General features: G+C 48.3%; 1 protein-coding gene across 1 annotated transcript in view; it reads left to right on the top strand.

Moving 5' to 3' along the window:
- LOC147904493 (large ribosomal subunit protein uL6c-like) overlaps positions 1–25,010 on the top strand; it is a 40,486-nt gene extending 15,476 nt beyond the window's left edge. Inside the window, exon 3 of the mRNA XM_087386827.1 lies at positions 24,540–25,010. Coding sequence (XP_087242953.1) covers positions 24,540–24,876 — 337 coding nt within the window. The 3' untranslated portion in view covers positions 24,877–25,010. The remainder of the gene's footprint in view (positions 1–24,539) is intronic.

A 25,010-nucleotide genomic window follows, 5' to 3' on the forward strand; every position in this document is an offset into this window, starting at 1 on the left:
TGTGGTTGACAGTGCAACGCATTTCTGCAACCGAGACACCCATGATATAGCACCTCCTGCAAATGTGAAAATATAACCGGTAGTAGACTTCCGGTTATCTGCATTCCCTGCATAGTCTGAATCTGTAAAACCATGCACCGATGCATCCTGCCTACCATAGCATATGCACAAGTCTTTGGTACCTTTGAGATACCTCAAGACACCTTTCACTGCTTCCCAATGCCGCTTGCCTGGATTTGCCATATACCTGCTGATGACTCCCACCGCAAAAGCAATATCCGGATGAGTGGCAACTATGGCATACATCAAAGATCCAACTGCAGATGCATACGGAACCTTGGCCATTTCAGCCTTATCATCATCTGATCTGGGGCTGTCCTTACTGCTGAGTTTTAAATGTGGAGGCAACGGGGTACTAATGGACTTCCCCCCCTCCATTTTAAACCTCTGCAGTACTTTGTCAATATACTGTTTCTGTGACAGAAACAAAAGTCCCTTGGACCTGTCACGAGTAATACGCATGCCAAGAATATGATTTGCATCACCCAAGTCTTTCATGTCAAAAGACTTATGCAGTTGTTTCTTCAAAGCACTAATCTCATGCTGAGATTTACTGGCAATAAGCATGTCATCCACATATAGAATGAGTAGCATCAAACTGCCATCCTTTGCCCCTTTGGTGTACAAGCAATGATCGGTCTCACACTGATGATACCCTTGGGACTGCATGAAGGCATCAAACTTCTTGTACCATTCCCTTGGCGCCTGCTTGAGTCCATACAAGCTCCTCTTGAGCTTACACACAAGCTGTTCTTTCCCTTTAACAGCATATCCCTCTGGCTGACTCATATAGATCTCATCATGAAGATCTCAGTGAAGAAAAGCTGTCTTCACATCCATCTGACATAAATCCATGTCGTCATGAGCAACAAGAGCTAACACTGCTCTCAAAGTAGTCAACTTGACTACAGGGGAAAAGATCTCATCAAAGTCAATGCCCTTTTCCTGCTTAAATCCCTTGGCAACCAATCTGGCCTTATACCGAGGTAAAGCATTTGAATCCACTTTGACTTTGTAAACCCACTTGCATGGCAAAACCTTTCTGCCTGCAGGTAACTGCACCAAGTCCCATGTATCATTCTGAAGTAGGGAGTCCATTTCTGACTGCATGGCTTTCTCTCTCCCACTTCTTTTTCTCTGTTCTTCCCATAGCTTCCTTGAAGCTGGAAGGCTCACCACAATCTGTCAGCATGATAAAATCAGCCACATTATTGGCTCCTGGAACAAACCTGGCAGGAGGCCGTTGTGCACGGGTGCTCCTCCTAACAAAATGTTCCGGATTAGGCTGCTGTCCAGCCTGTTCTTCATGCATGACGGGTGGCTGTACCACCATATCTGGCTGTACTACAGCCCCATCTGTTGGCACATCCAGTGGTGCATCATTGGCAAAATTATCTGGCTGATTTTCAGCCTGTATACCCTCTTGAACAGGGTGATCTGCAGCAGCCTGCTGCTGCATATAAATGGGCATTCTTTGCTGTCCAACATCATCATAAATAACCCTCCTGTATTCCATAGGTTGCACGGGTTCCTTGTGTACACTATCTTCTTTAAAGATGACATCATTGCTGCGTATAATCTTCCGTTTAACGGGATCCCATAACCTGTACCCCATTTCACCTTCGTCACCATAACCCATAAAGATGCATCTGATAGACTTTGGATCCAGTTTGGTGCGTAGATCTTTCCGTACATGAGCAAAGCACTCGCAGCCAAATACACGTAAGTGCTTATATGAGGGTGGCTTGCCAGACCACACCTCCTCTGGCACTTTCAACTCCAAAGCCTTATTTGGTGACCTGTTAATAATGTGAACTGCTGTTTGCACAGCTTCTGCCCAAAAGCCATGGGGTAATGCAGCATAAGACAACATACATCGAACCTTCTCCTGAATAGTTCGATTCATCCGCTCACTTGCACCATTTTGAGATGCATTATGAGGGGCTGTGAGTTCCTGTTTGATGCCCTTAGCTTGGCAAAACTGCACAAAAGCATGTGACACATACTCACCCCCATTATCGGATATGAGGCATTTCAGCCTACGACCTGTCCGATTCTCAACTTGAGCGACAAACTTCTTGAAAGCATCTAAGGCATCTCCCTTATGCTTCAAGAAATAGACCCACACCTTACGTGTGGCATCATCAATGAAAGTAATAAAATATTTTGCACCCCCTAGTGATAGCTGTGGCATCTCACACAAATCAGTGTGCACTAGATCAAGTGGTGCTCTATTCTGGGGAGTTCTCCTCTTATGAGGAGTGACAGAGTGCTTGCCAAAAATACAATGATCACAAGTAGGCAAATCTGAAAAAGAGAGAGGCGGCAGATAACCCAAACGTGACAGTTCTTGCATTCCTTTAACAGACATGTGTCCCAAGCGGCTATGCCACAATGAAACCTTTGGCAGCTCGGTTATGGCAACAACATGATTACCCACACTGGAAACATAAAGAGGGTACAAGGTATCACTCTTAAAACCCTCAGCCACTACAGTCTGGCCATTAGTAATCACCCATTTGGAATCCCCAAATGTGGTGTGGTAACCACTGTCATCCAATAAGCCAGTGCTAATCAGATTTTTCTTGATTTGCGGCACATGGCGAACACCATCAAGCATAAATGATTGTCCATCAGGAAATACTATCTGTATACTGCCAATCCCTGCAATCTGACATGCATAGTTGTTCCCAAGATGAACAACTCCATGAGTACCTGTGTAGGAAGTAAACCACTCCCTATGAGGAGTAACATGAAAAGAGGCACCTGAATCCAAGAGCCAGGTGTGCATGTCATGGCCATCAATAACCAAAGCATGTGCTATTACAGCAGAAGAGCATAAAACATCATGTATGTCACTGTCACTGTCCTCTGCTGCAACATCCACTGCATCCAAGTCATCTGCCTTGGCCTTGCCTTTGCCTTTGCTTGCATTTCCTGCATCCTTTGTTTCAGCCTTCTTGGCTTTCTGATCCCGTATGAACTTGAAGCACTTCGACTTCACATGTCCCTTCTTGCCACAATAAAAGCATTCAATGTCCTTTTTGCGATGGGACTGACTGCGGGATTTGGACTTACTAGCAGATCTCCCCTTCTGCTGAGTCCTGCCTCTGTCCTGTACCTGCAAAGCATTTGAAGACTTGCTGCCCGCATTATTCTTCCTGCTCATCTCCTCCATAAGGAGAGAGCTCTCTACATCAGCATAAATAAGAGTGGCATTCGAGTTTGACAGGGTGGTCTTGAAAGTGTCCCAACTCTCGGGGAGGGTACACAGCAAGAAAGTAGCCTTGAACTCCTCATCAAGGTTCAACCCCTGTTCAATCAGCTGTGTAAAGATAGCATTGAACTCACTCAAGTGTGAGGTCATAGCTGTACCTTCCGTCATGCGAAGATCGACCAGCTTCTTCAGCCAATAAACCTTACTGGCTGAGCTCTTTTGGGCATACAATTCTTCTAGTCTTTGCCATAGACCATAAGAGGTCTTTTCAGCCTGTACATTGAACACAAGAGTGTCTGAAATAGTGAGCATGATAGCTGCCCTTGCGGACAAATCAAGCTCTTCCCAGTCATCAGCTGCCATGTCAGATGGCTTGACACCTTTCACCCTTATGGGCTTAGCAATCTTCTTTAACAGAAGTACATTCAAGCACTGTTCTGCCCATAATGCATAGTTGTGTGCTCCTTCCAGTTTCTTTATGTTCAGAATTGAAGAATCACCTCCCCCTGATGCCATATCAGATGAGGAAAGTGCTTGACTCCCTGGAAGTAAAAAGACTGAATAAAAATTCTGATTTCTCAGAAAAAACCTGCTCTATTCAAGAGCCAGAAGCACTCTCAATGGTGCTGTTTTTACTGTCAGTAAAATCTGCAGCAAAACAGTAAATGACCCTGCAAATACTGTACCTTCTGACACACTGTACTGTGCTCAAAGAGGCATAAATACAGTAATTTCAGACTGCTGCAGCTGCTCAACAGGTGCTTAACAGTGCACAGTCATCTGACAAAACCACCAACACTGCTGTAAACACTGCTGTACTGACTGTACTGATCATCATCACAATCATGACATAAAATTTGAGAGACATCCATAACAGGAATGTATCTCAATGTTGTAAGGGCTTTCATACCTGCAGTAGACATATGTCCAAGTCTGGCATACCATAAACTAGCTGATGGCTGCTTACTAATCATAAGCATCTTATCCTGGACACCTGATACATGCAATGCATAAGAGAATCCAACCCGTGATCCCCTAGCCATAACCAGATTGCCTCTAGCAATCTTCCATGCACGATCACCCAAAGAGACATGATAACCTGCCTCAACCAACTGTCCAGTACTGATCTTGCTTATAGCAAGTCTTGGTATATGTCTAACCCTCTGTAGAACAAGAATAGAGCTACTAGGCATAACAAGGTGGATATCCCCATAACCATAGACATCCATAGAATGATCAATGCCCATCAAACCACTCTCCACAATGCATTCCTGATATGCACTGAACCATGACCTATGAGGGGTCATATGACATGAAGCACATGGATCTAACATCCAATCACCAAGAATGGGTACATCAGTGGCCAAGAAGGAGGTGTCAGACATAGACAAAAGAATGCCTTCATCACTGCTACTATCAGTGGAAACCCTGGCATCCACGCCTTGAAGCTCAACATGCTTCTTCTCCTTCTTCCTGTCATTCTTAACCTTGCTCTTCTTCTTGTATTTTCTCAGCCATTTCCAGCAATACTTTTTCATGTGGCCATACTTTCCACAATAGAAACATCTAACACAAGTCCGAGAGCTAGACTTGCTCTTGGAATTCCCCCTTGAACATGACCTGTTTCTACCAATTGATCGACTTTTGGAGTGCATATCAAGGCTGTATTTCAGCCCATCAGGACATTTCAGCCCATCATGCTGTAACATAACACTATCATGGTCATACATCTGGCATATACGAGTATAAAACTCATATGCATGGTAGTCTACACCCTGTACACCATCCTGTACCTGCAAGTAGACTGACTTCGAGAGTGATGCCTGAATGATAGAGCATGCTTGCTCATCCATGTCATCCCAATCACTCTGTTTAATGCTATTAGGCTTGACACCTCTGCATTGAATGGGCTTATGCTGCCTCTTCTGCACTAACACATCATAAATCTGCTCTTTCCAATACTGAAAGTTTGATCCATCCAACCTCTCAATATGAAAGAGGGCACTACCAGCTGTAGATGCCATATCTGTGGCACAATAGGTCACAACCAAAGAGCAGTATAGTGCAATAGGCAACCCAAATGACCAAAAAATATAGTGTTGTCCAGACCAATCAGGTCTCCAAATAAATTGGCTGATCCAATGCTCAAAAGCACTCAGCCATAAAGAGGCATAAACAAGAATATATGCAGCCAAGTAACCTGCCAATGCTTGGCAATTGAAGTCAGAAATGCACTGAACCAAATGAGCAATGCCTACTCAACCAATGGCAATAGGAGCCCAGCTCAACTATCCATAAACATCAGTGCGGCATCCACCAATGCAAATCCATAATGCATCGAAATGGCATTTACTGCAGAGGTTTAAAATGGAGGGGGGGAAGTCCATTAGTACCCTCTGATACCAGTTGAAGGGGAGAGTGTAGAGGAAGAGAGCAAGAGAGTGAGAGAGAGAGAGTGACACTCTAGTGCGGGTGTGAAGAATGATGAGCCACACCACAAACTCACTTGTGTTTTATTAGGATTAGGTTTACCCTATGACTGTCTTAAGACAGTCATAGGTGTCCTATCTTTTAATGAAGGGTTGGCAATGTGTCTTTACCCCAACACCTTAGAGTTCAAGACTCAGCTCCCAGCCTCCAGCAGGGCTTCCAGCCAGCATAGGCGGTTTGGGTGTTCTATGTCCACAACATAGTTCCATCTCCCACATGTTGTAGTTAGGGGAGTGGTCTCAGCATAGTTTTGTATGCCAATTTGGCAACCATGTATAAATAAAGGAGTGTACTAAAGTTAGGTAAATCTCATGTGTGTCTCATGCTTGAGTTTTTTTTTTTTTGGGGGCAAAGAAAGGAACCTTCTATTAATGCTTGAAAAACTTCATACAAAACAGCAGCCCCGAAGGTGCTGAGTATGGAAAACCGGATCAAGGCTGAAAGAAGAAAACCAGCCTGTTTCAAAGAAACCCAGCTCATTGCCTAGGGAGTCTTTGGTATAGTGGCTAACAGCCAGGTGGGGGGGCTATACAGCCAGCGAATCCCTCGCGGAGTAAAATTGTAGAAAACTCTTGCAAGCCAAGCCTCGCGAAAACGTGCACGCCTCGCGACAGTCGCCCTTGAGCCTGGGGTCCCATGCTCCCAGGTGGAGTGCAGGGTGTAGATGATATCTTGCTAGATGGTGACCAAGGTAGGTGAGGGTGGAACCTGATGCTCGCCCATCACTAGATTATAGCGAGCAACCCAAATGTTCCATGCCGTGATACTGGCTACTACCTCCCACATGCTATCCTCCAAAGGGGGATGAGGATCCGGGCTATCAGGATGGACCGCCTTATGGAGCTCTATCCTCTGAATGCTGTGACCTTGTATCCGGTAAGCTGGAGAGACCTCATCAATCTAGAGCACGTGACCTCCCTCAGTCAACCAAGCCACCATCCCCAAGGTGTAGTCCCTCTGAAGGCTCTACATGCGGGTCATAATTCTGAGGGCTCCCATCCAAATCCTCACTGTGCTACGCCAGCTTCAAAGGCAGTGAGGGATCGTCTCTAGAAATCCAGTGTAGCAAACAGTGACACTGCCCCTCCACCCGCATCAGTTCTAGCCATAGGCCAATGGCCAAGCCTTCGTGGACGGCCAGTTAGAAGAAGTAGGAGATCTTCCTCAGCCGCAAATTGGACCATGGATGCGTCCAAAACCTGGAACGGACCTCTTGGGGCACTCTTTGGGCAGCCCAATGCCTCTCCCTCGAAGGGGTCCAAATCGAAGAGTCCATCTGAAGCCTCCTGCCAATCCGTGTGCTGTAGGAAAAGAAGGGCACCTTATCCACTTGCTCGGCAAGGCCGACCATGGAGGGCCAAAACCACTCTCCCGGATCCCATTGGACCTCCCTCAAGGGCCTACCTTCCCAAAGCCAGAGGCGCCATTTGAGGGCATCCTGCTCTGGGATGCTGGGAGGATCAATGTGCCACTCCTTCCCCAATTGGCCCACCACTCTGATCATTTGCCAATGAATCCCATCCAGACTCCCATTCATGCTTGAGTTAGCCTTCTATACTGATCTATTTTCTGCACAGCAAGTCTCGGTGTGTTACATTGGTATTAGAGCAGTATGGTTCCTTTTGATTTGAGCTAGGTTGGAGGGAGTCCTAGCAGCAAAGCTGAAGTTATGGGGACTCAGTTAGAAGAGGAGCGAGATTGTGTGGGATATTATCTAATTTTGTATTTTGGTCCTACCTCGGACTAGTGGTAGCACCATACTCTATTTGCCTCACCCTCCCAACCTTCATGGCGCATTGGGGCTGCCAAGTTCTATCTTCACCATATGCGTTTACACCTTGTGGGGCAAGGTTAGGGGGGTTTTTTTTTCCCCCTCTGGCAGTCATTATTGCAGCAGTTGATGGGTCTTCCAGCCTTCCATCATGAACTAGAGCAGCTCTCAGGCAAGCGTTCAGGGAGTAGGATCATCTCCTGGACCCCCTACTGGCTGGGTGTTTTCCCAGTTCTGCAGCCCACACATAGGGCTGTTTGCTGAGCCTTGTCTCCACAAATGTTCTCTCCCTCTAGGCCATGTAGCTATAGTTCGTAGCTACAGGTATCCTACGTCCGATGCCTGTATGCCCACTTGCAATAGGATTTATGTCTATATGTCTTTTCTAGTCAATTATATTGTACAGTTTTTTTTTCCCCAAAGAAAGGAACCTTCTATTAATGCTTGAAAGATTTCATACAAGTCAACAGCCCCGAAGGTGCTGAGCATGAAAAACTAGGAAAAGGCTGAAAGAAGAACCGGCTTGTTCCAAAGAAGCCTAGCTCACTGCCTAGGGGATCTCTGGAACTGGGGCTAACAGCCAAGTGGGGGGACTATACAGCCAATGAATCCCTCGCGGAGTGAAGATATAGAAAACACCTGCAAGCCAAGCCTTGCAGAAACGAGCACGCCTCTCAATAGTCGCCTTGGAGCCTGGAGTCCCATGCTCCCAGGTGGACCGTAGAGCTCTCCCATCACAAGACTGCAGCGAGCCACCCAAATGTTCCAAGCCGTGATGCTGGCTACCACCTCCCAAACACTGTCTTCCCTAGGAGGAGGAGCTAGGGCATCAGGGGGGGCTGCCTCGCGGAGTGCAATCCTTTGAATGCTCTGACCCTGTATCGGTAGGCTGGGGAGATCTCATCAATCTGAAACGTGTGTCCTCCCTCTGTCAACCAAGCCACCATCCCCCAGGTGTAGTCTCTGTGAAGACTCTGCATATGTGTCATGATCCTGAGGGCTCTCATCTAGACCTCGCTGCTCTACGACAGCTCCATAGGCAGTGTGGGATAGTCTCCAGGACACCATCTGAGCAGCAATGGCACTGCCCCTTCACTCGCATCTGCTCCAACCACGGGCCGATGGGCAAGCCTCCATGGGCTGCCAGCCAGAAGAAGTATGAAATCTTCCTCGGTCGCAAGCTGGACCACAATCGCGTCCAAAACCTGGACCGAACATCCCGGGGCACTCTCTGGGTCACCTAGTAGTGTCTCTCCCTCAAGGGAGTCCATCTCGACGAGTCCATTTGAAGTCTCATGCCAGTTCATGTGGTGTAGGAAAAGAAAGGCATCTCATCTATTGTCTCAGCTAGGCCATCCTTGGAGGGCTAGAACCACTTCCCCGGGTCCCATTGGACCTCCCTCAGGGGTCGACCCTCCCATAGCCAGAGGCGCCATCTAGAGGCGTCGTGCTCTGAGACACTGGGAGGATCAATGTGCCACTCCTTCCCCAAGTGTCCTACCACTCTGATCATCTGCCAGTGTATCCCATCAAGACTCCCATCCATCTTAGGGTCACTCCCAGTTAGGGGCTGAAGTAGGCCTCCAAGTCCTACATAGAAGAAGCCGGGGTGCGTGCTGTCGCGTTGCATCAAAATCCCTAAGCGAACACCAGTACGAGAAAACTACCCCAACCATTTGCTGTCTCTCCAAATGTGAAGTCCTTCCTACCAGGACTCAAGAATGGCTAAGTCGATCTCGCCCATCCGCTGCCCTGCCCCTCTCAGATGTGCTAGGGCGTCAAGCCTCGCCTATGCCTCCATAGGTAGTCTGCTTTAGCAACCAAAAGACCTTGCTGGACCGCTGTCCCATTGTGCCCAACCAATGTGAGTCCGCTGCCCAAGCATACGTCCCTCTTGATCTTTGACCTCTAGGTGCCACATGAGGGGCTGACGCTCGAACTTCTCTCTGCATCTAGGTGGATGCCTTGCCCCTCTTAGGTGTACTAGGGTGTCAAGCCTCGCCTCTGTCTCCATAGGTAGTCTGCTCCAGCAACCAAAAGACCTTGCTGGACCACTGTCCCATTGTGCCCAACCAATGTGAGTCCGCTGCCCAAGCATACGTCCCTCCTGATCTTTGACCTCTAGGTGCCACATAAGCGACTGACGCTCAAACTTCTCTCTGCATCTAGGTGGAGCACGGATGAGACTCCCTGCGAGTCTCTGCCAAACCTTGTGAGGACTCCTCATCAGGGGGGAGCCCTTCCTCGTAAGGGGGGCCTCTGAGAAGATCCATCTATGTGAAGGCTGCCACTGTCCCCTTGTGCGTGGGGTGTTCCTCTAAAGCCCTCTCTGTAAGAGGAGCTTCAAGGCTCGGCATCTGGGGTGAGGCCACGAACCACCAACTTGCCCAGAAGGGCCCTGCTTTGCATCTCCGGATCAATGATACCCAAGCCTCCCAGTGCCTGCGGCATGATCACCGTCTGCCAAGCTACTCGGGCCCTAGTGTTCCTCGTGCCGTCTGAACCTGCCGAGAGGAAGTTACGTATCAACCGTTGGAGCTGCCCAATGCATCCTCTGTGAAAGCACCAACAGGAGGCAATATACCAGGCAGTGGCAAGAAGGACCAAGTTTGCTACTAAGGCGCGACCTGCGAGGGAGAGTTTGGCCGAGCTCCAATAGAGAAGCTTGCGTCAAACACTCTCAAGGACCGGGGCAATCTGCTGCTCTGCTGTAATGTCAATAACCACTTGGCATCCGAGGTATCTCGCTGTTTGGCCCCGCGGTATTTATCTGAAACCAAAGTCACTCCCCCACTCACGGATCGCCTGTGTCTCCTCAAAGCCCCCGGTAAATAAGCCTATGGATTTCGTCCAGTTGATCCGTGTCCTCGAGGCCCCACAATGGATAGCCAAGGCGCCTCTGACTCTCTCTAGACTCGCTGTGGTGCCCTCAACATACAAGGCTGTGTCATCTGCAAACTCCGAATCAAGGAGCTCCTCCTCCTGCCTGATTGGGAGCCTCAACCCTGTGAGACCTGCCACCTGTAGGCTGTGATCTCAAATAGTAGCCTAGAGCCTCCGCTACAAACAAGAAGAGGAAGGGAGCTAGTGGGCAGCCTTGGCGAACCGAGCGAGAGAGAGGAAAGGCCTTGCTTGCGTGCTCTCCGATAATCATCTGACTAGAGCTCCCTGCGTATAGCGTTAAAACTCCTCTGACCCATCTGTTTGAGAAGCCCAATCTCCTCATAGTGCCCTCCAGGAAAGACCACTCCACCCTGTCGTAGGCCTTCTCAAAGTCCAAGAGAAGGATGGCCAGTGGCTGTGACTCCTTCTTGGACCAATCCACTGCCTCCCATAACGTGAAGATGTTGTCCAGGATGCTGCGCTCCTGGACAAACCCAATCTGTGTGTCAAAAATGATGTCGGTAAGATGAGGCCGTAACCGCAAACTCAAGACCTTGGCGAGGATCTTGTATGCGGCCTCCACTGTCGGATATCTGACCTATCTTCCCCTTTCGGGATCAAACAGATCCACCCCTTGCACAAGGACTGAGGGAGAAGGCTTGTGTCAAAAATCTCCTGGCAAGCTAAATGGAAAGGGGTGGAGACAATCTCCCCATAGTTACTAGGGAATGCGCACGCCAACGGAACGCCAACCCTCTAGGGATCGAGAACGCCAAAATCCTAGGGGACGGGAACGGGAAGGGAACGCCACATCACCATACTCAATAAAACACACACTATTTGTACAACGGCTTTTGGATGAAATTTGGAGTCAGGATGTCAAGACATAAACAAAATCTTGATGATAGATGAATCGGGATTCCAAATTTGGAGTGAGGAACTTAGGACATAAACAAGATCCTAATGATAGACAAGACCTAGGTTGGGGAACGGCATAGGGAACGTTCCCTAGACGTTCTCCAGTGTTCCGTAGCCGTTACAGAAGTTTGACGTTCCATAGGCGTTCCATAACCATTTCTGAAAGGAAACGCCGTTTTAGCGTTCCACAGCTACGGAACGGGGTTCCTTGGTAACTATGAATCTCCTAGAAGTTCCGGAAGAAGGCCGGAGTCAAGCCATCCTCCCCTGGGCACTTTTGGTTCGGGAGAGCCTTGAGGGCTTCCCAGAGCTCCTCATCTGTGAAAGGCTCCTCAAGTCTGCTGCATAAGTCCTGCGAGACTACTGTTGGAACATGATCCCAAACTAGCTCTTGGGCCACAAGACTAGTTGGGGTCATCCTCTCTGTCTGAAAGAGCTGGCTGTAAAATCCGATGGTCATGTCAAGAATCTCGTGCAGGCCAGTGTGCATGATGCCCTACGAGTCCCGAAGACACTATAGCTGTGTGCCGGTCGATCGGGGCCTAGTGGTCTAAAAGAACTGCTTCGTCATCCTGTCCCCCTACTGTACCCATCGGGCCCGGGAGGAATGGTAGGGGAACTTAGCCCGCCGCAGCTTCGTGTCGTGAAGCTCGAGACGAGCGCTCTCCAATCTGTCACTAAGCCACTGAGAAACTGAGTCTTGTTCCCTGAGCCTCTCGATGGAGGCGAGGTCTCTCCTCAAAGCCCGCTCGCGCTCCTGAAGGGTCCTTCTTTGCCTAAGGGCGTGAGCCTGCAACTCCACATTGCTCCTTTGAATCGCATTTGCCACCCACGCAGCCTAGCCCTCACTCGGTGCCATCTCTGAGTGCTCCCAGATCTCTGACATAACTTGCTGAATCTCCTCGTCCTGCAAGAGGTCCTCTGGAATGCGGACCCCCTTCTGGGGGAGACCTCGGCGGGGCTGATCCAAGTGAAGTACCGGTGGAGAGTGGTCGGACATTGTGTTACTTGCCAGAATCCCGGTAGAACCGCCTTTGTGTAATGCCCAGTCCCCAACATAGAAGCGGTCTAATCTCTCGAGCAATCCATTGTGTCTCCTCTGTCCAAAGGAAAAGAGAAGGCTGGCAGGATTCCTGCTGAACTCTGGCTCTCTCCGCGAGTCTCTGCCACTGATCATGAAAATGAACTGCTCCCAGGTACTACGCTCTGCTGCTGGCATCTTTGAGAACGAGGTGCTGCCCTGCTTGTCTTCCCTAAACTCCAGGTTGTTGAAGTCCCCTCTAACAATCCAGGAGTCAACATCCAAAAGACCCTCTAACAGCCTCCTCCAAAAGGCCGGGCGGTGCTGTCTACATGCTAGGGCATACATGTTCAGGATTCCAACCCTGGACTCTCCCGTCCGAACTCCCATCCAAACTGCCCGTCTTGGAATGAGCTCGCCCTGATTGTAGACTTCTGAAGCCAAAGTCTGTAAGACTGAGATGTAGACCCCTCGGCTTTGTCCTACCGTGGGAGACCACTCCTCTGGGCCTCTCCATGGGAGAAGGTGATGGCGTCGTCTGATGTCTGCTGCTGAAAACATGTGCTCCTGAATCATAAGGATGTCCACTGCCCGCCCTACCACTACCCTCTGCAACTCCTGATGGAGCATCAGGTACTGCGGCTGACTACGAACACGGTCGTGGAGCTCGTGTACGTTCTAGCTCACTATGGTCCAGCTTATGAGGATAGCGTAGTCGGGAACAAGGCTCTCCTATGAGTGGGTGCCTGTCCTAGAAAATTTGCCTTGTGTGATTTTGTCGGGGGTTTGGAGGGCGAGTAGTTAGTGTCTGTGCGGCGTCGTACTAGGGTGGATACCAGCTCAATACCGATCTTCCTTGCCCATTTCATCATGAAGGAGGCTTCCACCCCGAACAACTCCGCGCACGTCTGGAGGGACCAGAAGTGTGCCTGCTGCACCTTTGCCTTCATCGGCAATCTGACAACTCTTGTCACCAAACCACACACCGGCTCCTCGCGCGTGAAGCTCAGCTGAAAGTTCACCTCTGCACCATGGGTGTACCAAAGATCTAGTCCCTGTGGTCCCATCCACTTGTCCATCATGAGCATAATCTGATTACCCAAAATAGCATCAAACACCTTCGGGGACCACTTCTCCAAACCTGTGGAGGCAAATGGAAATCTCCAAACGGGGTGTGTCTAAGATTCCACTGCACTGATCAAACCCCCCTTTTGGGATTGAAGGACCATGAGTGTGACCTCCAATGGTAGAGGGTATGAGTCCGGGATCTCCAAATAGTTCCAGGGTCCTAACCTCTAGAAGTCCTGCGGTAAGTGACGCCCAGGCTGGAAGTTGGGAGCTGCTGGTCGGGAAGACGAGCCTCGTCCCTCAGGATCCCTCTTTGAGCGGACCTGCTACTGCGGAAGTAGAAGGTGGTGTTGTCGTTTTCTTGCCTGATGGCAGGGGTGTCGAAGCGGAAGAAGTTGCTACTGAAGCGGAGAGGGGGGCGGCGGGAGAGTGAGGTGTAGGGACGCGGGGGACGGAGAGCGGGGGGTGGGTTGTTAAGCCAGGCAATCTCCAAACGCAGAAGCCAGGGCCAAACCAGTGGCCAGAAAGGCCAAAAATGGCCAACCATTACTGGCCGACCAGAATTGGCCGCCGACTAGAACTGGCCGACCTGGAACTGGCAGACCTCCTGGGTCAGGCCTATAAAAGGCAGTAGCTCCCTGGCTACCACATCACTTTTGGAACAGGCTGCTGCACACCTGCGCTCCCATCTCAGCTTCCTCTGCCTCTGCTCATGCATCCTTTCCAGCATCTCTGCCTCCTCTGCCTCTGCTCCTGCATCCTCTCCAGCATCCTCTCCAACTTCTCTGCCTCCTCTGCTTCCGCTCCATCATCCTCTCCTGCAGCTGCTCCAGATCAGCATCAACTTACTCCTCTATTGTTGCTGTCCTTCTTTGCAGATCTGCAGCAAACCTTTGCTCTTCTGGCAATAGGTTGCTGACCCAGATCTGGTTCAGTTCCAACTTGTGGAGCTAGTGCAGAGCCCACTTCAGTTGACTGCTCTGGAGGACTGCTGTTCGCTCCCTCCACAGTTTCTTTCGCAGATATCTCTTCTCTTGTATTGAGTTCCTTTGGTGATATATATTTCCTCTTCAGCTATCTTTCGTCTTCAGTGTTGTCTTATTTATCTCCAAGAACTTTCTTTATATGGTATCAGAGCAAGGTGTGCTTGCTGACACCTGAGCCTTGACCTGGAAAGCTTGGAAGATAGATCATCAACTGAAGATGTCTTCTCCTTCTTCCCCGAAGCGATCTCAGCCCGAATTGACCTCTATTCAACCACCACCCTCGTCATATGTCGAGAGAGAGTCTGCAAGGATCGAAGGTGATGAATACCTCTCCAAACTCTTTAAAGAATTTGCTGAATTTCAGAAATGGAAGGAACTTGAAGCAGGTACCGGCACACCCCAAGCTTCTTCTTCTCCACGGCTTTCTCCGATGCGTCAACAAGGACCTCTATTCAACTCGGAAGAAGCGGAAAAACATTTCAAGTTCGGTGCCAACGAAGAACAAGTATACCCTGACGAAAGAGGATAGGCCGGCATGAGGACAATGGGTTATTCGACAATGCCTATCCCACAAGAATCAGTGCAAGGTATGTTGCCCTATCCCTTTGGTAAAAATCCGTGTGTTATGCAAGGCATAGGAACAAGTAATCACGAGGACAGAGATCCATACATGCATGTGAACACTCGTAGACGAGAAAGGAGAAATTCGTCAGGCAATGAGTTTGCTTATTCTTCCTTCCCTCCCATCCCTCTCATATCTTCCGCTGCCATCTTCCCTCCAGTGGCTTCTCATTCTCCTTCTCCCATGCCACTGGGCTCCTATAGCCTTTTTCCCTCTCTCTCTCCCGCTGCCCCTTTTTCCCCTCTCATGTTGTATCCCGCCTCCCATGTTTATCCCTCCCCCTCAGGGCCTTCTCCGAATCCTTTTGTTCCTTTGGTGGTGCCGCCCCTCCCACCTTCTCACTCCGCTCTTGTCTTGAGTCCTCTCATGCATACACCGGTTGCTTCTCCCTATCATTCTCTTTCTTCCTCTCACCTGGTCTCTGCAATAGCCAAACATGCTTTTACTGATATGACTCGTTTTAACGGTTCTAATTATACCACTTGGCCAAATTTCATGCGCCATGTGCTTGATTCTCAAGACTTATGGGAACTCGTTCAAGGTACTGAACCGCAACCTGATCCTCATGTTTATCCTTATCAGGTAGTTCGCTTGTGGCGGCATCGTAATGCCATTGCCATTGTCGAAATCATGCAAGGGCTTTTGCTTGAATTTCACTCTCAATTGCAGCATTTTGACCTTGCCTCTGAGCGATGGGCACATCTCACTGACCGCTATGCGGCCAGATCGTACTCGTCGCATCAATCTTGACCACGATCTCCAACAATTCCAAATCACTGCTGATGATAGCTGGCAGACTACCGGCGGTTAATTGTTGAGTTTGCTACAACTGGTCCTCCTAAATCCGAGGATGACCAAGTTACTTTCTTTTTGAACAAACTCCGGCCTATGTACTTTAGTTTTATGCAGCAAATCATTTCTCAACCCTCCCTTCCTATCTTTTATGAGTTCGAATGTCAACTCTTGTGTTATGCTCGTCTCTACTCTCAGGTTCACCAAAAACATAGTGTTCCTGCTTCAGAGGGGGCTCTTCTCTCCAGGATTCAAAAAGATCAACTCAGCTCCGGGAAGCCCTCTCCCACTCCTGACTCCAATAATTCCTCTGGTATTAAACCCGCCTGGCACAACCTTCCCAAAAAGAACCGGTTTTGTCAGCATTGACAGAAAGTTGGGCATGTTGATGACGAATGTCGCTCCTAAGTCAAAGGCATTCTCCCACAGCCCTCCAACACGACTCTTCTGCCACCTCGTTGGCGCCCTAGGAGTGTTCCTCCTCCACCTAATGCTGGCCCTTGGAGACCACAGGGCCATGTCACTAATGAGTTCACCCCATCCCCTCCCTTCATCACTCCCGAAGGCCTGTCTGACTGGTCCACTGGAGATTCTCTAGGCTTCACTTCCCAGGCTTTGATCCATATCACCGAGCTTGACTCCTCCCCATCCATATCTGGATCAGCATTTCATACTCTACCATGTGGCCATAAAGCCCCTTGGATTGTGGATAGTGGAGCCACTCATCATATGACCCCTCATCGTAATCTCTTCATTCTTGCCAACCGGCAACAGCGGGAGTCCGCTGTGGCAATAACTCTGTCGCTCCTAGTCGTGGCGTTGGTTCAATCAAATTTGATACCGACAAAGGCCCCAATCTTGCTCAGTTGGATCAAGTGTTTTATGTCCCCCAATTAGGAGTCAATCTTCTTTCCGTCCATCAACTTTGCCTTCTTGGTCGCGCGGTGCTATTTACAAAGACGCATGTCGAAATCATAGATGAGACATCAGGACTTCTTTTAGCTCAGGGTGAAGCCCAACGTCATGGTCTGTTCCTCATGACACAATTTCTTGAGACTCCCTCCAATACCGGCTTTGAGTTTCATCGGCTTCATGGTCTTGCTACCCTGAAAGATCCGACTGACACAGAACGGTTGTGGCATTATCGACTGGGACATTTGTCCTATGACTCTTTATATGAAATGTCTCAGGATCATTTGGTTGATTGCCTACCTCAATTATCACGAGCCAAAGATATTTGCCGTCCATGCCAATCAGGCAAACAAAGCAGAACTCTTTTTCCTCCTCATTCCACTTCTCGAGCCAGTGAGATATTGCGTCTAATCCACCTTGATATTAGTGGGAAATCTCCTGTTCCTTCATTAAATGGCTCACAATATTTCTTCTTAATTGTGGATGATTACTCTCGATATCAATGGGTGTTCTTCATGAAAGAGAAATCTGACACTTTTTCCTTCTTTGCTACTTGGGCTCGATTGGTCATGAATCAAACAGGGAAGCCTATTGGGATTGCTCGTAGTGATAATGGTGGTGAATTCATTTCCCATGAATTCACTCACTTCCTTCACGAGCATGGTATCCAACGCCATCTCACATCTCCCAATTCGCCCGCTCAAAATGATCGTGTCGAAAGGAGACAACGCACAGTCATGAACATGGCACGCTCCATGCTTTCTGCAACCGAGTTGCCCGAACGTCTCTGGTCGGAAGCCGTGAACACTTGTGTCTATCTCCTTAATTGCTGCCCTACTGAGCCCATCCCGAACATGACGCCTTTTGAGGCTTTCTATGGCTACCGACCCTTCTTTTTTACCACAGCCTATATCGTACATACTGAACCCGCCACTTGGCAGGAAGCAGTTCAACATCCTGAGTGGCATCGTGCCATGGAACAGGAGCTTGAGAGCATTGATCGCAATGAGACCTGGGCTTTGGTCGATCGACCCAGTCACAAAAAGGTCATAGTAACAAAGTGGATCATCGAAAAAAACTCAAAGTAGATGGAACCTTGGACAAGTATAAAGCTCGCTTAGTAGTGCAAGGATTTCGCCAAAAACATGGTATCGATTATGAGGAAACCTTTGCACCTACTGCTCGGTTGACATTCTTTCGCCTCCTCCTCGCTCTAGCGGCTCATCACAGCTGGTCTGTCTATCAGATGGATGTCAAGAGTGCCTTTCTCAATGGCTACCTCGATGAGGAAGTCTATGTGGCTCCCCCACTAGGTTTTTCTCCTCTTGGCCATGAAAATAAGGTATTCCGTTGCCGCAAAGTTCTTTATGGGCTTAAACAAGCACCTCGGTCTTGGTTCCACCGAATGTCTGCTTTATCTTACTTTACGTAGATGATCTTTTGCTTTTGGGCTCTACGACCACCACGCTTCAATTCATTAAAACACAACTCTGCACCACATTCGAGATGACCGATCTCGGTCTTCTCTCCTATTCCTTGGGCATGGAAGTTGTCCAGCATTCTGGTGGTATCTTTGTTTCTCAACAGAAATATGCTCTTCAACTCCTTGATCAGATCATCCCCCACGAGCCTAAGCCAGCTGCCACTCCCTTGGATCCCACAGTCAAGCTCTCAAAGGACTTGGAGTCTCCTCCCTTTGATGAACATCTCTATCGTCAGGTTGTTGGCAAGCTACTGTGGCTCATTCACACTCGTCCGGATCTTTCTTGCTCAGTTTCTATTCTCAGTCAGTACTTTAATGAACCCAAGCATACTCATTGGCATGCATGTATTCGTATCTTACGGTTCATACGTGGTACTTACTCTTATGGTTTACATTTCAGACCAGGACTAACACTACAGGGATACACTGATTCCGACTGCGCTGGCGACTCGGACGATCGCCGTTCTCATGGCAGCTACATTTTCTCGTTCGGCTCGGCACCTGTTTCTTGGTCCAGCCGTAAACAAGAAACTGTTGCTGGTGATGGGATATCTCAAGGTGTATGCCCCAGGCACACCTTGGTTTCTATGTGTGTGTGCTAGAGGCACAGTTAGGTGCCCATAAGCACTGTTAGGTGGTGGTAGAAGCCACATAGGATGATTGAGAGAATCTAGGAGCAAATTGAGGAGATGATTGTGGAGCTCAGAGGTCATCAGTGATGTCAATGATCATGTAAGAGGTGCCTACTTAAGGACGTCACCTTTCTTCATTCCATAAGCAAGAATTCTCAGTTTGTGTTCACTCCATGCTTTCCTTTCAGTTTACCAACATGGTATTAGAGCACTTTGATCCTCCTTGAGGCCACTTGTGCCACGTCATCTTCTTCTTCTCCATCTTCTTCTTCTTCATCTTCACCATTTCTTCCCTTTCTTCCCAAATCTTGCTAAAGCTTGTTCTCTCTCAGTTCTCCGCCATTCTCCAAGCCCTTCCTACTGGAGATACCCCTCGTTTGGGCGAACTTCCACCTGCAAGCAATTGAAAAAAAAACGTCTCTGGTGGTTGCCATTCTCCAAACAGCGCATTTTTTCGTCATTCTTCTGTTGCAAAATACTCCCTGCCTGCTGCACCATTGCTCGAGCCCTCTTAGGAGTAGATGGGCGACCTCAAGACGAACATTTTGAGTCACTTTGCAGCCTATTTGGTTCAGTAACGAAGGAGAAAACGTCAAAACACAGGTTCAGCCTGCAGCAACTCCCCTAGGCAATATCGCGTGCCATTTTGCCCAACCTCTGTGCTGGATCTTCTCTGGTATATATGAGCTTTCTTTTGCTTCAGAAAGCCCTCTTTTCTTTGCTTTGAAGAGTGAGATACAAGCCCTCCAAGTTCAGGCCTCTGTTTTGGACAGTTTTGACAAGGTTGTGAGTGTGATGCTGCATTAGATGCTACTTAAGCATTTCTGAGGTTTTAAAGTTTTGAAAAGCATCGGTACAACTGTGGCTACAACTTTCTTTTAAGTTGCTATACCTGGATTTGCTTGGAATACTTTCATTTAGTCACCTCTATGAAGCATGCAAGTGAAAACATAATTGATTTGTAGTATGGAATTTTGGTTGCAAGCCTTTGCTACTCTAAATGCTTGTATTTTGAAGCTCTTTAACTCTTTCTAGCCTTGTAAGAGAGTAGACACTGCCCATTTTGGGTTAGACTCTCTCATGGCTACCATCTTGAATATTGATAAGTTCAATGGTAAGGGCTTTCACACATGGCAGATGAAGGTTAAATTTGCATTGGTGAGGGAAAACCTCTGGGGGCTTGTCAAACCGGCTTCAACTTCTTCTTCAACAGCCTCCAATGTTGGAGAATCCTCAGCTCCGACACACCCGGCAAGAGATCCTGCTAGAGAGGAGAAAGCCTATGGCATCATTGCTCTTGCCTTAGGAGATGACTATATTCATCACATCTCTGACTTAGAGTCTCCTTCAGAAGCTTGGCAGAAGCTTGACATTATTTTTGGTGCTAGCTCTCACATCTCAAAATTGTCACTTAAGATTGCTTTCTTTGAATTGAAGATGGTTAGTGGCACTCCTTTGGCTACCCATGTCAATTACATGTGGAGTATCATGACTCAACTTGCTTCTATCAACTCTCCTATCACTACAGATGATGCAATGGCAGTGTTGCTCAAGAGTATGTTTGAAGATTATGATCATGTTGTTACCACTTTGAAAAATCTTCGTAATCCTAATCTTGAAGGTCTTATCTCTGCTCTTCAAGAAGAAGAAAGGCACATGGAACTCTGGAAAGGCAATGACACAGCCTATGCCATAAAAATCGAGAAGGGCAAGTTTTCACCTTGCAATTATTGTGGGAAGACTAATCACCTCTCAAGAGACCGCTTCAAGATCAATCCATGCAAACACTGTGGCAAAAACAATCATCATGAAAAGTTTTGTAGAGCAAAAAAGGAAGCAACTTCAAAGTCAGAAACTGCCAATCTACTTTCAGTTGATGTGGCTCCACAAGATGAGGCAACCTATGAAGATTATGCTTTTTGAATCTTCTCCATGTATGCTCCAGATCTCTCTTTTTTTTTGAGTCAAGGTACTCAGCCTGGATAGTCCTCCAAAATGAATGAAATAAACTATTGTGTGTTTTGTAAACACCTCTGGTCACCATATGATGTAGGCCATGTGTATGTGTTTTTTCTCCATGGTACCTTCTGCAGACATTGTGTGCGTGTACATGCAGGGGAGATAACCATTGGAAGGTCTTTTGTATCCCTTTTGTTTACTTCACACCCTTGGGAACCCCTTGCTAGCATGAGAACCTAGCCATAGATTTATCCTTGACCACCATGAGATGGCTTGAGAAACTATGAGACTAGATGTATCCTTGACATAGCCGGAGGCATTCCCTTGAGGGGGGGTATGATGGGATATCTCAAGGTGTATGCCCCAGGCACACCTTGGTTTCTATGTGTGTGTGCTAGAGGCACAGTTAGGTGCCCATAAGCACTGTTAGGTGGTGGTAGAAGCCACATAGGATGATTGAGAGAATCTAGGAGTAGATTGAGGAGATGATTGTGGAGCTAAGAGGAGTGATGTCAATGATCATGTAAGAGGTGCCTACTTAAGGACCTCACCTTTCTTCATTCCATAAGCAAGAATTCTCAGTTTGTGTTCACTCCATGCTTTCCTTTCAGTTTACCAATAGCTGGATCTTCTACTGAGGCTGAATACCGGGCCTTGTATGATTGTACCACAAAGGCCATATATCTCCGGCAGTTTCTGGCAGAGCTACACTTTTCTTGTACTGAACCAACGGTCCTCTACGTCGACAACAAAAGTGCCATCGCTCTCGCCGGCAATCCCATTTTCTCCAACTGCACCAAACATGTTGGCGTACACTTTCATTTTACTCGCGAACAAGTGGAACTGGGTTCTATCGATTGATATATGTTCCAGCTACCGATAATCATGCTAACATTCTTACCAAGCCGGTTAACCGACCTATTCTTGAGCATCTTAGCCCACAGCTTGGGATTGGTGTACCGCCTCCTTCTCCTTAGCAGTATTTTTTTTGTATACTAGTGCTTAAAGAAAGTGAACAAATCCCCTGCGACGGCACTCCTTAAGCACCTCTCTTTCTGTACTCTATGATTGTACCATCACTACTAGGCATTTAGCGAAGATGAAAACCTGCTTTGTAGGCATCTCCATCTAAATGAAAACCCTCTTACCACCCAAAAAAAAAAAAAAGGGGGCTGATGAAGAAGATAGATCACCCCTGGAACCATTTTTTGATTACCCCTGGAACCATTCTACCTTGGACATTGAGAGGGGGTGTTAAGCCAGGCAATCTCCAAACGCAGAAGCTAGGGCCAAACAAGTGGCCAGAAAGGCAAAAAATGGCCAACCATTATTGGCCGACCGGAACTGGCCGACTTAGAACTGGCCGACCAGCTGGCCGACCTCTTGGGTCAGGCCTATAAAAGGCAGTAGCCCCCTGGCTACAACATCACTTTTGGAACAGGCTGCTGCGCACACTTGCGCTCCAGCGTCTCTGCCTCCTCTGCCTCTGCTCCTGCATCCTCTCTAGCATCTTTGCCTCCTCTGCCTCTGCTCTTGCATCCTCTCCAGCATCTCTGCCTCCTCTGCCTCTGCTCCTGCATCCTCTCCAACTTCTCTGCCTCCTCTACTTCCGCTCCATCATCCTCTCCTGCAGCTGCTCCAGATCAGCATCAACTTACTCCTCTATTGTTGCTGCCCTTCTTTGCAGATCTGCAGCAAACCTTTGCTCTTCTGGCAATAGGTTGCTGACCCAGATCTGGTTCAGCTCCAACTTGTGGAGCTAGTGCAGAGCCCACTTCAATTGACTGCTCTGGAGGACTGTTGTTCGCTCCCTCCACAGTTTCTTTCGCAGATATCTCTTCTCTTGTATTGACTTCCTTTGGTGATATATATTTCTTCTTCAGCTATCCTTCGTCTTGAGTGTTGTCTTATTTATCTCCAAGAACTTTCTTTATATGGGTAGTGAGAGTGACCATAGAAGGGGGGAGTGGGGGTGGGTGGGACCCTGGAGGGGGAAGTGAAGAGGAGGGGGAGGGGTCTTGGGGGGGCGGAGGACGGAAAAGGGCGAACACAGGCCCCCTGTGTTGATTAGGCTTGTCGAGGCTTTGGATCGGCTCCTCCACGGCCCTCATTGGGCTAACGTCTGCGGCTTCCGCCATCACCGCATCTTGAGCTCTTGGGGCTCTCTGCTGCTGCAAGGGTGGGTGCGGAGGCTGAACTTCCGAAGCTGGAGGATCAGCTGGATGGACAGTGGCCTCTGCTACTGGGGGAGGTGGCTCCTGCTGTTCCTCTTTCGAGGCCTCTCGGTCAACCTTGTCCCTCTCCTTGGGGTTGGCCCTCTGTTTGCAGCGTTTGGGCCTTGCTTGCTTGATTTCTTTTTCTTTTTAACCTGTGTCTAGTTCCCTTCCGAGGGGGTAACCCATGGGGTCTGAGACTCCTGCTGCTTCTGCCTGAGAGGGCATTGAACTCGGGCCTGCTGACTCTGCCTACTCTGTGGAGGAGGGGGAGGAGGTGCACGAGGGAGGCCACGGGGGCAATCTGTGGCGAGGTGACCCATTTGTCTGCATCGAAGACACTGGCCTGGTAACCCGGAGATCTCCACCCTTTGGCAAAGTGTGCCCCCTTCTAGGGTCTCGAGAAGGATCAGCTCTGGGAGGGACTCCGGGCTCTCCACCACGAGTCTGATCCTGGGGACTCCATCATCTGCTAGAACGGAGGCGGCCATCTCTGGCGGGGACTCGAGCATTGTGCCAAATGCCTGACCAATGGAAGGGAGGATGGCTCGATACTCCTTGGGGAGCCGGGGGAAGCGGAGTGTAACCGGAAACCGTGGAACATGGTGTGTCGTATCCATGTCCTCCACTGTGAACCCATGATACCAAGGAAAGAGGTAGATAAGGTGCGGGCCAAGGAGTATGGGGCTCTGCTCCACAAGTGTCGAGGCGGTGAAGCCTCTACTTGCCCTCATTGTGTTTCTACTATGGAGTATATTCAGCATTGTTTATGGGACTCAAGTTAGGCAAGGATCTATCTCTTTTGTATTGTGTCCATAGTTTTGGACGGAAATATATATTTTGGTGGTTTCTCTATCTGGGTGGTTCATTGTCTATTGATGAGTCTGCACGCCTATTTCATGCACATTAAGTAAAGAAGTTTGTGATTCCACTCCCACACGCACACTGTGTGAGCTCCTGAGCATTACTATAAGTCTTCCGCTGTGCGTACCCTCTGTTGGGTCTTTTCTAACATTACCATGGTGACAGAGAATGCTCCTGCTAATTATATTCTGGTAGAGGGACTAAGTATGAGTTACGAAAGCTAGATTACTAGTAACGATGTTTTGCTATGTAGACAACAGCTTGCAGACTTTGATACAAAGGTTACAAGCATGTAGATTAGACTATCGTGAGATTGAAACTGCACTATGTTGTGTTTTTAGAGGATGAGTTTGGGAATGTTCTAGATTCATCTAGGTATATGTAAATTAACTACTTCTTTTCCACACACATGCACTAAGGAAGCTAAGTATGCAATGAAAGCGTGTTTAAATCTGAGAGCGAATGGAGAAAGAGAGGGAGAGGGCACCCACAACACTGCAATTGTTTTTGAAAAACTGTAATGATAAGTTTGCAAGTTTTTAAACTGGTTAAGATTGTACCTGCTTTTTTGAATTTTGCTTGGGAAGCACTTATTTGAGATTTCTATGGACACGATTGACACTAATCCCCCCCCCCCCCCCTGAACAGGACTTTGACCGACAATATGATCGTAGGAGTTTCCAAGGGCTTTGAGAAGAGGCTTCAGCTTATTGGAGTTGGATACCGTGCTGCACTTGAGAAAAGCGAGCTGGTAATGAATTTAGGTTTTTCACATCAAGTTCGGATGGCCATCCCTGAAGGCATTAGTGTCAAAGTTGAAGACAACACAAGACTTGTAGTCACTGGCAGGGATAAGTGTGCTGTTGGGGATTTCTCAGCTAAAGTACGCAAGTGGCGGCCACCAGAGCCATACAAAGGTAAAGGGATAAAATATGCAGATGAGGTGGTTCGAAGAAAGGAGGGCAAAGCAGGCAAGAAGAAATGATATATGATGTTAACAGCTGTAAAGTTTTTGGTAAGAACCATGAATCTTGGCTCTCTCATTCAAGGAAAATGAAACAAGTAGAGACTCCTGTCATGTACAATGGAGTACTGGAATATTTGGAAGTGTTCTCTTTT

The sequence above is a fragment of the Dipteris shenzhenensis genome, chromosome 2, assembly GCF_047967505.1.
Source record: "Dipteris shenzhenensis isolate YYH24624 ecotype China chromosome 2, Dip_SZ_1.0, whole genome shotgun sequence".
NCBI classification, from domain to species: domain Eukaryota; kingdom Viridiplantae; phylum Streptophyta; class Polypodiopsida; order Gleicheniales; family Dipteridaceae; genus Dipteris; species Dipteris shenzhenensis.